At 38.4% G+C, this 16,455-nt stretch overlaps 1 protein-coding gene across 1 annotated transcript; it reads right to left on the bottom strand.

Annotated features, from left to right (window-relative positions):
- Positions 1–4,629: 4,629 nt before the first annotated feature.
- Positions 4,630–16,154, bottom strand: FAM240B (family with sequence similarity 240 member B). The gene is made up of 2 exons (XM_040620398.1): positions 16,006–16,154; positions 4,630–5,094 (listed from the first exon to the last, which is right to left on the bottom strand). The coding sequence occupies exons 1-2, from the start codon at positions 16,146–16,148 to the stop codon at positions 5,001–5,003; spliced, it is 237 nt and encodes a 78-aa protein (XP_040476332.1). The 5' UTR covers positions 16,149–16,154; the 3' UTR covers positions 4,630–5,000.
- Between the last annotated feature and the right edge of the window lie 301 nt (positions 16,155–16,455).

Raw genomic sequence — 16,455 nt, 5'->3', positions numbered from 1 at the left:
TGTCTGTACCATAAACAGTGCAAGGGCTTGGGCATTGGGCTGGAAGTCAAGAGCTCTTCACAATTTCATTTTTGAATCACTTTGTGAAAAAAGACACTTTCTATCCTAATTTCTTCCTTCACTAATAACTGAATCATTTGTCCAATAGACAAAAGGACCTTTTATTGCTACTCATTGTCAAACATAAATAAAGCCCTGGTTTAAATTCAGTAAAGCCTTTTGAGCAGCTGAGCTCACCTCTAAATTGGTGCAATTCAAGATTTTGCTATTTTACAGTCTATATTCTCAGGCAAGGTTTTTAAAGGAAAAGTGCTAAGTAATTTTAAAATAAAAGGCTGGAACTTTAAAGGTACTAACCTTGAGACAGGGCATAAGACAAATTTGCTGTGTTTTTCCTAATATTTCATTACTTAGACCACACTGTTATTTGTACTTCCACTCACCTTGAACAGAGTGCAAGATCACATTGGTATATTTTCCAAATTAAGCTCTTTGGATGATCATAGTTTTAACGAAGACAATCCCTAACATCTGTAGAGTGCATTCTCCACATGGCTACCAGGGTTGTTTCACTCAGTTACTAAGACAAGTTCTTAGCAAGTTACTGTCCTACTTAAAAACATTTGATGAGTCTCCATTGCCTTTGTGCTAAAGTCCAAACTCCTCAGCCAGCATTTCAAGAGTCTCCCATTTGACCTCAGCCTACGTCTCCTTTCCCTCCCTCCACTCCCCCTGCTGATAGTACAGTGGATTCCCTCCTTCAGGGCCTGATCTCACCCCTGTGGAAGACCTTCATACCTCCCTAAAGTCGGACCATTCATAGCACACCTCATGCCCTTCTTATGGCCTCCCACCCTAATTCAGTTTCCTTCCTCTTCACTGAAGTATAACTGACAAATAAAAATTATATATCTTTAAGGTACAACATGGTGTTTTGACATGTACACACTTTGTGAAATGGTTACTACAATCAAAGTAATTAACATTTCCATCACCTCACATAAACCTTGTGTGTGTGTGTGTGTGTGTGTGTGTGTGTGTTAACACTTAAAGTCTACTCTCTTAGCAAATTTCAAGTATACGATACTGTGTTACTAACTACAGCGGTTGCCAGGGGCTGGGAGGTGGGCGAAATGGAGATGTTGGTCAAAGGGCATAAAATTTCAGTTGTGCAGGATGACTAAATTCTGGAGATTTAATGTACAACTGGTGATTGGCTCAGTTTTGTTTGTCTTTTCCACTAGATCTTGTGTCCTTTGGGAAAGCTGTTCCCAAGTCTAGCTAAGTATCAGGATCTCCTGGGAAGCTTGATAAAAATACAAAAATTCCTGAGCGCCACACCAGACCAACAGAATTAGAATCTCTGGGAGTGGAGACCAGGGATCCATAAGTTTAAAAAAGTTTTCCAGGTGATTCTGACCAGCAAGCAGGCTTAGTGACTACTGCCCCACACAAGTCATTCATTTTCTGTGAGCCCAGCCCAGTGAGAGCAAGAGATAGGATGAGGCAGAAAGTTGAAGTACACGAAGTCTTGCTTTTTACCAGGTCCTGATCTTCCAGTTTTTACATCTGCTCATTTAATCCCAGTCACCTTGAGAAACAGAGAGTATTATGCCCATTACTATAGATGAGGAAACCGTAGCTTGGGGGTTTGGCCCTGTTCTGAAGTTCCCAGTGGTAACAGATCCAGCTTTGTTGTCTCTTTAGGCTCATATTCTTTTTACTTAACCCATGTTAATTAAATGTTAGTTAAAATTAATTAACATTTAGGGACGCCTGGGTGGCTCAGTTGGTTATGCATCTGCCTTCGGCTCGGGTCATGATCTCAGGGTCCTCGGATCAAGTCCCGCACTGGGCTCCCTGCTTAGTGGGGATTCTGCTTCTCCCTCTCCCTCTGCCCCTCCTCCCTGCTCCTGTGCTCTGTCTCTCACGCTCTGTCTCAAATAAGCAAAATCTTAAACATTGATATATATGGTAATATATAAATATATATATTTATAAACATACATATGTAACATTTAACATAAACATTTATATTTTTAGAATCTCCATGCCTTACTACCCTACACTGGATCAACCTGCATGACCTATTGACTCTATCTGCTCAACCTTGTTCTCTGCCATGTAGACGTTGGAAGCAACCTCTTAACTTCCCGCCATCTCCTGTTTTCCCAGTTGCAGATGAATGATCATTTAAATTTGCAAATCTGCAAAAGCCACTACTTCTGGTAACTTTCACCACATATGAGCTTTTTATTTTTACATATTTACATAATTTACAAATATGTCTACTTTTTCCTTGATAGTTTCGAGGTTTTCAGACTTGATAACGGGTGTTTAAGCAAGCCATCCCTGCCCTCCAGACTCCTAATGCAAAGGATAATCCAGCGGTTAGGTTTTGCAATGTATAAATAGTTTATACATATTGATGTAGAAAGGCAAACCTTAGAAAAAGGAGTGGTCAGTTTGACTAAGTAATTCACAGACAAGAAAATTAAACTAACAAACAAACAAATCAGTAAGGGTCAAAGAAACCAAGTAAGGTCATCCCTCAGATTAGAAAAAATGAAGAGCAGCTATGATGCTATGACACTTATTCCTGGCAGTGATATGGAGAGAAGGGTGAACTCTTATTAACTGCTTGTCCAAATGGGAATTTTGTCCACCTTTCTGGAAAGCATTCTAGTAACATTTAAAAAGTAGGAACTGCAATACTGTTTGTTCTCATTTCCAATTCCTGGGAATCTATTTTCTAGCACAGAACCAATAGAATAAATAAATAAGTAAATAAATACTCTTTGAATCAGAGTATTTGCTACTATATTGTTTGAATGACAAAAACCTGAAAATTATATGACTGTCCATCTCTAACAGAATTGTTGGCTTTATTATGGAACAACCACATCAGGGTATAATATGATCCCATTAAAAATATGAATTAGAATTAAATTGTCCTAACATTGATATGATGAATGGTTGAGTGAGGAAAGCAAGATGTAGAAAAGTGTCATATGATATCATTTTGTAAAATGGTACCACACAAACATATTCACACAAAGCCCATAAGATGTAGTGTGTGTGAGTGTGCATGTATATTTGTGTATGTCTGTGTCGATGTGTAAGTAAGTGTGGGGGTGAGTGTGTGTGTCTGTACACGGCTATGTGAACACGGAAAAAATACAAGAGGACTCACACCAGGTTATTAACATGGGTTATGGGGTACAGGATTGCTGATGGTAGGGAATACAGAAAAAGGGGGGAAAGCAAGTTAAGACAGTGAAAACAAGGAGAAATGGTTAATAAAAAATGTAATAAAAGCATACCAACCTGTATGATATAATGATTTATGCACTTATATGAAATTATATAATGTGTGTATGTGTATCACAAAATTTAAAAAAATTAAAAATGCAAGTCTAATCAGTTCATTCTTCCACCTTAAAACATGTCAGTGGCTCCCTGCTCCCCTATGGATCAATCCAGAATCTTTAGCCTGGGCCTCTTCCTACTCTCCTGTAAAACAGTTCCCTCTTCCGTCTGTGTCACAGACACACATTTCCCAGTTTTTCGCCTCCTTGTAGATCCCTAGCCTACCTCTGCTCTGCAGTTAACATGCTTCTCTTCGGCTCTTTACATGTGCTCTTCTCCTCTGTTAAAGATATTTGACCCCTCTTCTTTTCTTGGATGGACTCTTACTCATTTTTGTAGGTCTCAGCTTAAACATCAGTTTCCCAGGGGGCTTTTGCTGACCGATCTCTGTTTCAGGTAACCTGATATGTATTCCCACAGTTCTTTGTCCTTACTAACACTATGTTTTCTTACTAGCCTCTTTTTCCAAACTTTGCTCAGATTTTCCCAGCTATAGATTACTGCTTATATGTTGTATCTGAATTGGATAAGAACCTGTAGCAGGGGTCTGGATCTCATAACTGGGGGAGGTGGAATCACCTCTCCAACCCGCTGGACATCCCATGTTTCTCTTAGCTGTGAGAAGCCCTGTTAGTTTTCCAAGGGAAGCAGTTTATGCCACCACAAGGTGTTAGTGAGGTATGGATGCCTTCCGCAGCACTGTCTCAGGGTATCTCCCTTGGGTCCCTCTCCTCTGGCCACCTGCATTTGTTGGTGCTCAGGGCCCCCTTCTCTGTTCCTGCCCCCCAGAGAGGATTCTGTGGGTAGAAGAACCCTAGTTACTGTGACTGATAGAATCTGCCCAGCACTGTCCTCATTCTCTGGAACTGAGAAGAGATTACAGTGAGGGTGACTGTAAAATCCAGAATGTGTCTGGGGGCAGCTGGAGCTGACACTTCCTTTAGCCCCAGAGAGCTAACCAATACAGGCATGAAGGAGTTAACACAGGGCACACTCCAGGGAGGGCACAACAACCAAGTTTATTAAGGATTATCTTGTTTCATGTTTCCAATTAAAGACGTTTATGAGAAAAAAAATTCATATGAAGAGAAGAGAAAGATAGTTCAGTTCATTTTCAAAGTGTATTGTTAATAAATTATTACTTTTATAATAATAGCCTTATTTTTTTAAGTAGTTGCATATCTATATTCACAAAAAGAGGGACAGGAAGAAAGGATTGACTCTGTTTTTCCAGAAAAGATCCAGGGAAGCCAAATTCCCATCCAGGTCATCGCCCTTGATAAGCTTAGATAAAACATTCAGATTTGAAAATGAAAAGAAAATGTGGAAATAGATTACACTACATGGATCTTTGAATCCTGGGGAGTGTTAATTCTAAGAGCTTTTTATATTAAATAACCTGAGCTTCCCTGTCACATTGGCGGTCACTCTGTCCTGTACAGAGAGGATTGAGTTGGATAATGACTCCCATTAGCACTGGGGGAGGTTCCACATGTAAATCCCTTACAAATGGGAAAGTGAATAGAGAGTGTCCTGCTTCGGAAATCAACATAGCTTGGGTGTTAGATTTTTCTCCTAGAAGAGTGCCCTTGGTGGCTTGTTATCTTTCAAGTGGAGGAAGCAGGCAGCTCTCAGCCCACTGTGCTTGCCTGCTTTTTCTTCTCATCAGGATTGTCCAGCATCTGCAGCCTTTTCTCCAGTCTCTGTTTCCATTCTTCTCTGAGCCTGAGGAGGGAAAAATATAAACGGTTAGTGCTTTTGTCTCCGTATCTGCTGGTCCAATTGAGGTTTTGTTTTTGTTTTTTTTTCCTTCTAACAAATATTTTTAAGAGAAACAGATGGCTTTTACAAATTAATGAAGAAAAAATCAATAGATAAAAGAGCAAAATCTATGAATATATAGTTTTATAAATTTGTTCCTTCCTAAACTGATGTGTGGATTCAATGTAGCATCAAACAAAATCCCAGCAAACCTTTTTGGTAGAAAACGACAAGCTGACTCTAGATTTTATATGGCAAGGCAAAAGAACTAGATTAGGAACAATTCTGAAGAAGGAAGTTGGAAGACTCTCATTATTTGATTCTGTGACTTAATATAAAGCTATCATAATCAAGACAGTATGACACTGGTGAAGGAACAATTAGGTCAATGGAACAGAATAGAGTCCAGAGATAAATATACTCAAATACAGTCAATTAATTGTTGACAAGAGACAAAGGCAACTCAGTGGAGGAAGGAATTTTTTTTAAAACAAATGGTGCTGGAGCATCATACATTCATATTTTAAAAATGGGCTTTGGAGGTGCCTGAGTGGCTTAGTTGGTTAAGTATCTGCCTTCTGCCTTCAGCTTGGGTCATAATCTCAGGGTTTGGGGATGAGCCCCACATGGGGCTCCCTGCTCAGTGGGGAGTCTGTTTTTCCCTCTCCCTTTGCCTCTCACCCCACCTCTCACCACTTGTGCTCTCAGCTCTCTCTCTTTCAAATAAATGGATGAAATCTTTAAAAAAAAAAAGGACTTTAATCCATACTCCACATCTTATACAAAATTAACCTAAGTATAAAATGTAAGACTAAGACTTCTAGAGAAAAAAAAAAACAAAACCGTTAAATAATATCTTCATTATTTCCCTTGGGTTAGGAAAAAATTCTTAGATACAATGCAAAAAGCATGATTCACAGAAAAAAAGAAAATTTGGGTCTTTATCAAAATTAAAAATTTGCTCTGTGAGACACTGTAAAAGAGAATAAAAGTGAGCCATAAATGGAGAACATATTTGCAAAGCACATATCTGTTAAGAGACTTGTTTCTAGAATATATAAAGTTCAAACTAAATGTGAAGAAATAAAACAATGTAATAGGCAAAAAATTTGAACAGACATTTTACCAAAGAAGTTGTATGGATGGCAAATAAACACATAAAAGTAATGCTTAACATAACTAGGAAAATGCAAATTAAAACTACAAGGAGGTAACACTAACCTCATAGAATGACCCAAACAAAAAAGAAGAACAACAAAAAAGTCCCCTCCTCATCCCTTCTCCCCCAAAAAACCCCAACAAAATTTTAAAAACCCTTACAACAAAACTCAAATCAAGTGTTGGTCAGAATGCTGAGTAACTGGAGCTCTTTTACATTGTGGTGAAAATGCAAAATGGTATAGTCAGTTGGGGAAATGATTTGGCATTTATCATATGACCAAGCAATCTTAATCCTGGGTATTGACTCAAGAGAAATGGAGACCTATGTTTTACAGAAATCTGTATGCAAATGTTTACAGCAGTTTTATTCATAATCATCAAAAACTAGAAATGACCTAAATGTCCTTCAAGTGGGGAGTGGATCACCAAACTGTGATACGTCCACACAACAGAATAGTAGCAACAATAAGGAATAGATAACAGATATGCACAACAATAATTAATCCCAAATATATTTTGCTGAGTAAAAACAGCCAGACTTAAAGACTACATACTATATCCTTCATTTATGGAATTCTGGAAAAAGCAAAACTATAGGGATAAAGAACAGATGAGTGGTTGCCAGGGATTGGAAATTGGTGGAGGAATTGACCACAAAGGAGCAGCATGAGGGATTTTTCAGAGTGATGGAACTATACTATATCTTGATTGTGGTAATTACATGACTCTAAGCATCTGTGAAAACTCATAGAACTATATATATACACATGAAAAGAAATGCATGGTGCTTATAAATCAATTGAGAAAAAGAAAATCTATAGTAAAATGGGCAGAGGATATAAAATGGCTGTACCAGAAGAAATCCAGCTGTTTCCTATACATATAAAAAGGTGTCAACCAAACTTATAATTAATTAAATTCAGTTTAAAACACTGAGATGCCATTTTTCACCTGTCAGATTAACAATGATTAAGAGTTTGACAACACGCAGTGTGAGCAACTATGGAAATCGGCACTCCCATATTCAGGGTGGGAGTTTAAATCAATACAACATCTTTGGAAGACAAGAAGTCAAGAAGTCAGGGGCGCCTGGGTGGCACAGCGGTTAAGCGTCTGCCTTCGGCTCAGGGCGTGATCCCAGCGTTATGGGATTGAGCCCCACATCAGGCTCCTCCACTAGGAGCCTGCTTCTTCCTCTCCCACTCCCCTGCTGTGTTCCCTCTCTCGCTGGCTGTCTCTATCTCTGTCAAATAAATAAATAAAATCTTAAAAAAAAAAAGAAGTCAAGAAGTCAAAATTAAACAACAAAGAACTCATCTTTTGACTTAATATTTTCATTTTTATGAACTTATTCCATAATTCTTATCCACTATGCAAAAATGTATGTGCAAGTATTCTTATTACAACATTGTTTGTGAAGCCAGAAAATGAAAAACAACCTAAGTGTTCTTTGATGTGATTGGTTAAATCAACTGTTAACATCATTATAATGGAAAACATTAAAGAAGAACTGAATGTGCTTATATAGAAAAACTTCTGGGTAAGTTAAAACAAGGTGCAGATTAGTGAAGATAGTGTAGTCTCATTTTGCATAAAAATATAGCACACATATTTATTTGCTTATTCAAATTGAAGCTTTGGAGAAAGATACACAGGGAACTTGATGTCAGCTTTCCCTGGAGAGCTGGTCTAGGAGCCTAAGTAAGAAGGATACTCACTTCTAATATATGAGCATTTCATACTCAGCGTATGTGTTCATTTCATAAATATAAAAATAACCAAAATGAAAAGACTGGGTAATGTTATTAGTTCTCTAGAGCCGCCATAACAAAGTACACAGACTGGGGGGTTAAACAACAGAAATTAATTTTCTCATAGCTCTGGAGGCTGGAAGTCCTAGACCAAGGTGTCAGTAGATTTGGTTTCTCCCAATGCCTCTCTCCTTTGCTGGCAGATGGCCTTCTTGCTTCATTCTCATGTGACCTTTCCTCTGGGTGTGTGTGCATTCCTGGTGTCCCTTTGTGCACCCTAATCTCCTCTTCTTAGGACATCAATCAGATTGGATTACGCCCACACTAAAGGTCTCACTCTTTTAAAGGCCCTATAACCGAATACAGTCACACTCTGAGGTACTGGGGGTTAGGACTTTAACATGAATTTGAGGGGATACAACTCAGTTCATAACATTGCTAAAGCAGAGTAATGCATGCTTACTGCAGGAAAATCAGAATATAGCAAAAAGGATTTAAAAGTTGGATTCAACCTTAATTTTTCACTCATAAATAACCGTAAAATGAGTGTAATAATACTTAATACTTTTTTCACATACCCATCTATTTTCCTTGGAAAGATTCCTAGAAGCAAGTAAGTTATTATAAATATTTTGAAGCCTTTAGGCACCTATTACTGTTCAGCTCCTGGAAGCTTCTCACTTAAAACTCTGCTCAATTATAGGCCCAGGAAAGAATGTAAAGAATCTGGAGTGTCCACCTGTTGTTAGGTAACTTAACTTAGCTTAATGCTTGAGCATATTAGCAACCAAGGATTGAAAGTTGAAATATTGAGAGAAGAATTAGGGATATGGGGAATAATGTTAAGACATTGGTTATATCCTTATTCTACCTCAAGTTAAAGTGACGGACATAAAAATAACAGTTTGCTTGTTTGAAAGGTGAGATAAAACATGGAATGGCTGCTCTCCGATAAGCAGGCAGCAGCTTCACAGCTCTTTGCACACTTTACTTAGGAAGTGATGATTTATTGAGCTTATATGACCTTCTGTTGATACCCACCTATTAGTAATTTTCAGAAGCTGTGTTTCTTCATTATGCTTATTAAGTATGCATCTTGTATTTTAACTTGTAACCAACCTCCAGGCCCACAATCTCCCTTTATTAAGGATCTCTAAAAGGGTCTTTAACTAAACCACGCACATGACTTTTGTGATTGAGATCTTTTAAAGTTCACTAATGACTGTTTTTAAAGAAATTCCTGTGTATTTCATGGAACTTGATGAACTTCTTAATATAATGTGAACTCATTCACTAATTAAAGGGGCTTTAACTTTTCCTGGAAATAGTGGGCGTGAAAACGTGCCACTCAGAGATGCTGCTGTGGGGAGCATAGCTAACTTCGCATCTGCAACTACTTCCCGTCTACACCTGCCCCAAGCATTTGCACCAAGACCAAACCTTTCTTGGGCTATCGTCTCAGCCAGTGACTGAGCACACCAGAGGTACTAATGCAGGCCTCTCTCTGCAAGGTGCAGAACTTCTTCAAACAGTTGCCTATGACTCAAGGACTTCCCATTAGTCTGGCCAAAACTTTATTAGGCTTATTCTGCTGCCTAACCCAGCTCCACTTCCTTCCCTTTCTCTTTCATGGAGGTCAGACCTCTATCACAGTCTGATGACTCTCCTTAACTTCTCTGGCTCTTCCGAGTGGGGTGCTATTAGTTTGTGAGGACAATTATTAATTTTTTAGGGATTTCGTAAGCTGATTATTAAATATAAACATTATTAAGAGTAAATTATAAAATTACAATTAAATTATATTAATTTTAATCTATTAAATTTATTAAGATTATTAATTTAATGTTATATTAGTTATATTAATTCTTAATTATATTAAAACAGTCATAACTATGTGAAAGTCATCAGTTTCTAGTTATTTTACTGCATTTTACAATAATCTATGATCTTCAGGTTATTTAGGCCTATTACATGTATATGGTGAAATTATTATATGATGGGATGCCACTGCCTTCTCAGCTCATCTTCATTGATGTCACATCGGTAGCTTGAAATAGACCATTTACAACATGGATGTTGGCAAACACTACAAATCATGGCCTGGTTTATTGTTTTGTTCATTGTCTGGACAAAGGACTGGCCCTCAGGCCAAATCTGGCCAGCTGCCCGTGTATGTAAATAAAGTTTCACTGAAATACAGTGCTGCCCCTTTGTTTACATATTGTCTACAGCTGCTTTCATACAACAATGACAGAGTTGAGTAGTTGCAACAGAGACCACATGACCCCCCTCATTTAGACTTTTAAAGTGATGGAGACAATTTTAATAATGCTGATTAAATTTAGGAGCGTGCTGTGTTTATAGCTATGACATTGCAAATATCAAACAAATAAATACATGCATACAGATAGATTGTGTAAATATTCTTCCAGGGCTAGAAAACTATCCTTGATCTGACTTACTTGTTAAATTAATAGTAATTAAGTGTTCATTGTCCGATTTTGTCAAATCATGGTTGAATTGCAACTATATAGGTTGGCTATGGATGAAAAAGGGTGGCAAAAACCAATAAAAGCATACTATGAAAATCAGTTAGCTATATGGAATTTATAATAAAGAGCATTGTATATTTTCTTAATATTTGTAAATTTTGTGCTACACATCCTTTATACCTGTGAAATTTATGATAAACTTCCATGTGTATACACACATGTACATTTTCTGCACAGAGAGCCAGTTTTTAAACATTTATTAGCACACCGCAACTTCCTCCCTATTTTTGTCTGACAGGTGTTTCCCCCAATAAATCTCATACCCACCCAATCTTGCCCTTTGCTTCTCACCAAATTAACACATTTGAAACGATGAATTTATTCTAGGAACAGAGTTTAGGAATCTGGGGTTCATGACACATTTATCCACTTTTTATAATGGCTATAACACTATTTATTGCCAGATGGTGAAGGATTCAGGACTCTATCTACCCAAGTTTTCTTTAAATCTTGTTTTCTGAATATTTAGGCTGTTTGCTGCCCCTTTCTGATCAACATTATTTATCATTGTGTTGCTTCCATTTATCTTGGGTTCTCAGTAAACTGGTGAATATAAGTGCATATACACACCTTTTATTATGTGGTAAAGAAGGTCAATATGAGAAAGGTAATGCTTAAAAATTGGTGTGCAGACTGAGATACAATAGAGAGGAATACAACCGGCATTTGAAGCTTGAAGATAACATTTTCCCTTATGCCTACAAATATTGACCTCACTTTTCACATGGAGACCAAACAATATTTACTATTTATTATTCTAGATTCATCTAATTTTTGGAGGAGTTGTAGTTAACATATAGGAACACAGATTCTCCCTGATAAGTATGGGGTTTGACTAGAACGCATGATGTTTTTTCTGAGATTCTTAAACTAGAATAGTAATGTCCTAACTGGGAACCTATGATGAGCAGTTGGGCACAAAATTAGATTTTTTTAATCATGTGCGAGGCACATAAATATATGTGTCAGTTTGGATCCTACAAGAAGCAGACTTGCAGGAATCACCCATGAAAAATAAAGGTGGAGAGTGAACCGAAGTGGTCAGGACAGCCTTCAGACTTCCATGCTGGCCTGATCACTGTGGAAGGAGAGGGAGGGGGAAAAATGTGGGTAGGAAGAGCTCCACCCCACAGCATAGTTCTAAAAAAGCTTGGGCTGGGTTGATGGGGAGGCCCTGGGCAAGTTGCCCAGCAGAGGAACTCTGTCATGCAGGAACTGCCCAGAACTAGTTTCCTCTGCCATGCTCAGTCATGGGCTAGGAGCTGTCAGGGTTAAGTGTGGCTTCAGCTCAAGCTCAGTGGTGGATCCAGAAGGGTGGCAGCTAGAGTTCTCAGTCAGTTATGTGCCCCATGGCTAGCTGTCTTGAAGGAGCTCTGAATAGAGCACTTCTGTGGTTTCTACCATATGTAAAGAAGAGTAAAATTTAGTAAAAAATATTTTACTAAAATAATCCCTGTCATCAAAGAGTTTATAGTTTATTGAGTTCTTGATCTCCCAGTCCAGATCTTGGTACTCCGTTACAATCTCTGTACTTCTGTTTGAATACGAAAGGTCAGACAATGATGTTGCTGCTTCTATTCCAGTAAAATAACAGACACGCCTTTATAGTAGTTTTTCCTTAGTAAAGAGAGATGGGCCTGATCCTGGTTTCTTTGTGACCTACAGCTCCCTGGCCTGATGGTGGGGCAGAGCTCCAACAACCAACACAGGCTGACAGCCCTGGCCTAATGATCTGACCAAGTCAGTTTACTAATCACATTCCCCATCCTCAGTTTAATGAAAAATCTAATTTTTTTTCTCACTGGTGTTCTTTTTAGACTAAATCTTATTTTATAACAAGTTTGAAACAATGATTTCATCTAGCTAGGAGATTATGAGTTGGATATTTTGTTACCTGCAGCTGAAAGCATCCTGACTGACACAGCTGATAAGCAGGAATCAAGCAGAGGGAGGTGAGTGGTCTTGTGGTGAGGCTTGATAAACCCCTTTTCCCACTCAAGTCCACCAGATTTTATGTCTACCTGATGCTGTGAATTCTGCTAAATTCTGAAGAGGTATTTTGAAGACTATTCTTATACTAAACCACTATATATATATATATATATATATATATATATATATATGCACTGCACAGTTTCTCAGTTACAGTTACAAGCTGATCATTTAGACATAGGTGTTCATATAATTTATCATCTAAACTGAAATACTTTTAAAATAAAAGGGAAAATTATAATCTGTAATTATAACAAAATGATAGGTGTATACCTGGACTGTCTGCAAAACCAGGAGGTTTGGTCATCATACCTACACTGCATCTGACTATTCTCAAATTGTCTCCATTAGTTATTTGCAAGCATTTTTCAGCTTCTCTATCGACCAACCCTATGCCAGTTGTGTTGCTTCTTTCTGGCCACACGCAGAGAAAGTAAGAGGTTTCTAGTTCTGGGGTCACTCACCTTTCTTCATGATCTCACAAGGCCTCTGCCAGGTACACCAGTTACCGGGGTAAATAGATGCTCTGCAGCTCTGGCTGAATTCCTCTATCAGTGAGCCTACAGGAGGGTGCTAACAAGCATATCCATGGCAAAACACCTGTTTCCACTCTACCCAGCTCTGGCACAAGGCTTGCTCGTTGGACCAGCAGAGAAGAACATAAAGCAATATTGATTTTGTTCTATCAGCAAAGGGGTTGGTGGAAAATTTTAAGGTTTTTGTCTTCTAGCATTCACTTAGAACATTTCTGTATTGCACAGTGGCTTGAATTTGCCTTTTGTAAGTGGAGAGTAGAATAAAAAAGACAGTGAGTATTATGTATGTATGTTGGGAGAGTGTGCTTATCATGGTGGAGTATGGGGAGGTATAGGCCACAGCACTAGAATAGGGAAGTTCAGGTTTATGACATTCACTGATCTGCAAGTGTATTGGAAGGTACACTATTATTCTGTTTCGAACTGTTTGTTCAGATCATCAGGATTTAAACAAATATTCCAACTTTCCGGTTTTGGTGTGAAAATAAATCTGGGATATTTAGCAGAAATAGTAACAAAACCATTAGGTTTTCATTCAGTGTTTGCCAAAATAAGAAAGGCTTTGGGTTTTTTATGCATAGTTGATAAGGGAAACAGCTCTGGTAAGTGAGACTCCAGAACAGAGGGGGGAACCACAGCAAGCTGCCTCTATTCCCCTGCTCTTGAAGATTTTCAGTGCAGAGGCTCTGTTCACATCTTTAAACATTTATTTGTGGGACACAATGATGAAATGTTTCATGATGAGCACATCTTGAAGATTCGTTCTCTTGGTTATAGAAGAGAGAAAAGTGCCCCAACGTAGAAGGGGTCATTTCTGGGGCACATGGGAATCTGGAGAATTATTTGTTTAATCTATTTTAAAATTTAAAAAAATTGTTTGATTTTTTGTGAATGCATTTGTTCTATGTACCATTTGCAGTTGGCTGTCTTTTTCATAACTTTATTTTGTCTAATTACAAAACAGCAGAGCATCCTTGTAGAAGCTTTGGAAAAACCAGGAGGACTTATACACACAAAATCTGCCATTCCACCAGTCAAAAATAACTGTTCTTAGTATCTTAGAGTATTTTCTTTTCTTATATATACAGATAGACTGTGTATAGTTTGATAAAAATAAAATGATATTACAAATTACGTTTTTCATTCTGTATCTTGAGAGTTCTGGAAAGGAAGATGTACAAAGAGTTCATCCTGGGATTTGACTCCCAGTGGGTTTGTGGGCCAAGACTTGGAGTGTGAAAGAAGGCGGGAACCACACAACTGACTTTCCTCACTCCCCTGGAACCACCAGGACTGGATGCTCTAATATGTGACTCTTCTGCACGTAAAAAAGCCTGATTTTGCTTGCTGGTTAAACAGGAATGTAGCTGGAATGGTGGCAGAGCTCTTCTTCGGCTATGGAGAGAAACTATTTCCCCTCCAGAGCTAATAAAGGTTTTTAGAAGTTAATGTTGGTTCAACACACGCGAATTACACGTTTTCAGCTCAGCATAATCAGAAACATGGAGGCATAGTGCCTTGTGACTAGCAGAATACTCAGCTGCCCCTCCACAGTGAGTCGGCATCTTAGCAAAACAGACAGCCTGGCTGGGCTGTTCCCATTTTAGGGAGAAAGAACCCAGATAGTTTCTGAAAAGGTGAGTTGATCTGTCTGTTCCAAAGCTCTGCATGTGTGAGGGCAGGTGCTGGCTCTTTTATTCAGAGTGATGTGGTCACATGTGACCTCACATAAGTGTATGTTTCCCTTCGGTAGATTCCTTTGGCAAGAATATCACGTTTACTTGTCAAAGAGAGGAAGACCACATTTTCCTTCCCCCAAGAATATTAATATATGTCATCCCAGATGTGAGATCTTTTATGCTTACATATATCTGTTGACCTAACCTTGAAATTTAGTGTACCTCATGTGCTGGGGATTGCAACAGAGGAGAGGTGAGGAAAAAAATTCTTCGGTTTATCAAGATACAAATAATAGAACCTCACTTTTATTTATACATAAAAAGACTCATCCTTATCTATAAGTCATTAGTTCTCAATAAGGGGTGAATTTGCCATCCAGGGGATAGTTGGTAATGTCAGCAAATATTTTTGTTCTCACATGGGTAGGGGTGTCCTACTGGACTGTACCATTTTGAGGGATGCTGCTAAACATCTTACAAAGCACAGGACAGCCCCCTGCCCCTAAAGAATTATATGGCCCTAAATGTCAATAGTGCTAGGTTGAAAAACCCTGGTATGGGTGGTGGTAAGTCTGAATGAGTAGATGAATTAATCATGTCTTGAATTTTCTGTACTTTATGATGTTTTGACATCTTAAGAAGCTTGCTGGCCATGGAAAGGACTAGCCTTTTCTTAGAGATATCAAAAGGCTTGCTGTGAGCATGTCAACCAATCCTGACTCTGGGATGCAACCACCTCTAATTCTCGCCCATGAAGCCATATTTCCCCTTCCTTAAATGGCCCCAGAGCTAGGTACCAGACAACTAGGAACTACATCTGTAGCTCAAAGCCCTCTGGGATTATTCAAATTAGTGAATTCTAAACTGTTTACTCTGCCTTGCCTTTTGTTCAGAAACTCCAATAAAAGGTCTGGCTTAGATTTTCACCATGCTTCTGTCTTTTGACACCTGGGCAAGACCTGGTGCTTCCTCTGTGGCTCTGCATGGTATGTGGTGACCCTTTCTCTAAGACCTGTGAATATAAGAAGCTTCTTCCAGGTCTTGTTTTCCTTTCTTCTCATGGCTTCACTGACTTCACCATACCATATTGGATATTTGCATTTTTAGAACAGTGATAATGAAAATAATTCAGTCTCCCATCTTCACATCTGGTATATTTCTACAGAAATCTAATTTAAAAATAGTAGAGAAATAATCCACATACTTTCTCAGGGCGCTCCTTCCCTGACGATCTTCTTCCAGTTCCCTGTAACAAGTCTGTTTGCTAATTTCTTTTTCCCAGAAGCTTTTGAGCTCATGACAAGTTTCACAGCAGAAGACTTCCCGACGGATATATTGATTATTCATCCCCTGAAAAACAGAAGAAAAAAAAATCCCAGTTTTCAAATAAAGCCACTCTAATTTTGGAGTGATGAAAGGTGAATTTGAATCCAGCCCTTGCCATTTACACTTTTGTTGACTGTAGACAAATTACACAGTCACCATGATTTTGTTTCCTCGCCTGCAAATGGGAATAATAATGGTTCTGTCAGAAAATATAGTAAAAAAATTGAAATGAACAAAAATAAAAAGGATGTCTAATAACCCTTACAGACTATCTGATTCTACAGGGGCCTGCCCATTTTATTGTCTTTGAGCTACTTTATAACTCTGA

This window comes from Ursus maritimus, unplaced genomic scaffold, assembly GCF_017311325.1.
Source record: "Ursus maritimus isolate PB19 unplaced genomic scaffold, ASM1731132v1 scaffold_34, whole genome shotgun sequence".
Classification (NCBI taxonomy): Eukaryota; Metazoa; Chordata; class Mammalia; order Carnivora; family Ursidae; genus Ursus; species Ursus maritimus.
The sequence above is the reverse complement of the archived record's forward strand: the minus strand, read 5'-3'. Positions and strand labels throughout refer to the sequence as shown.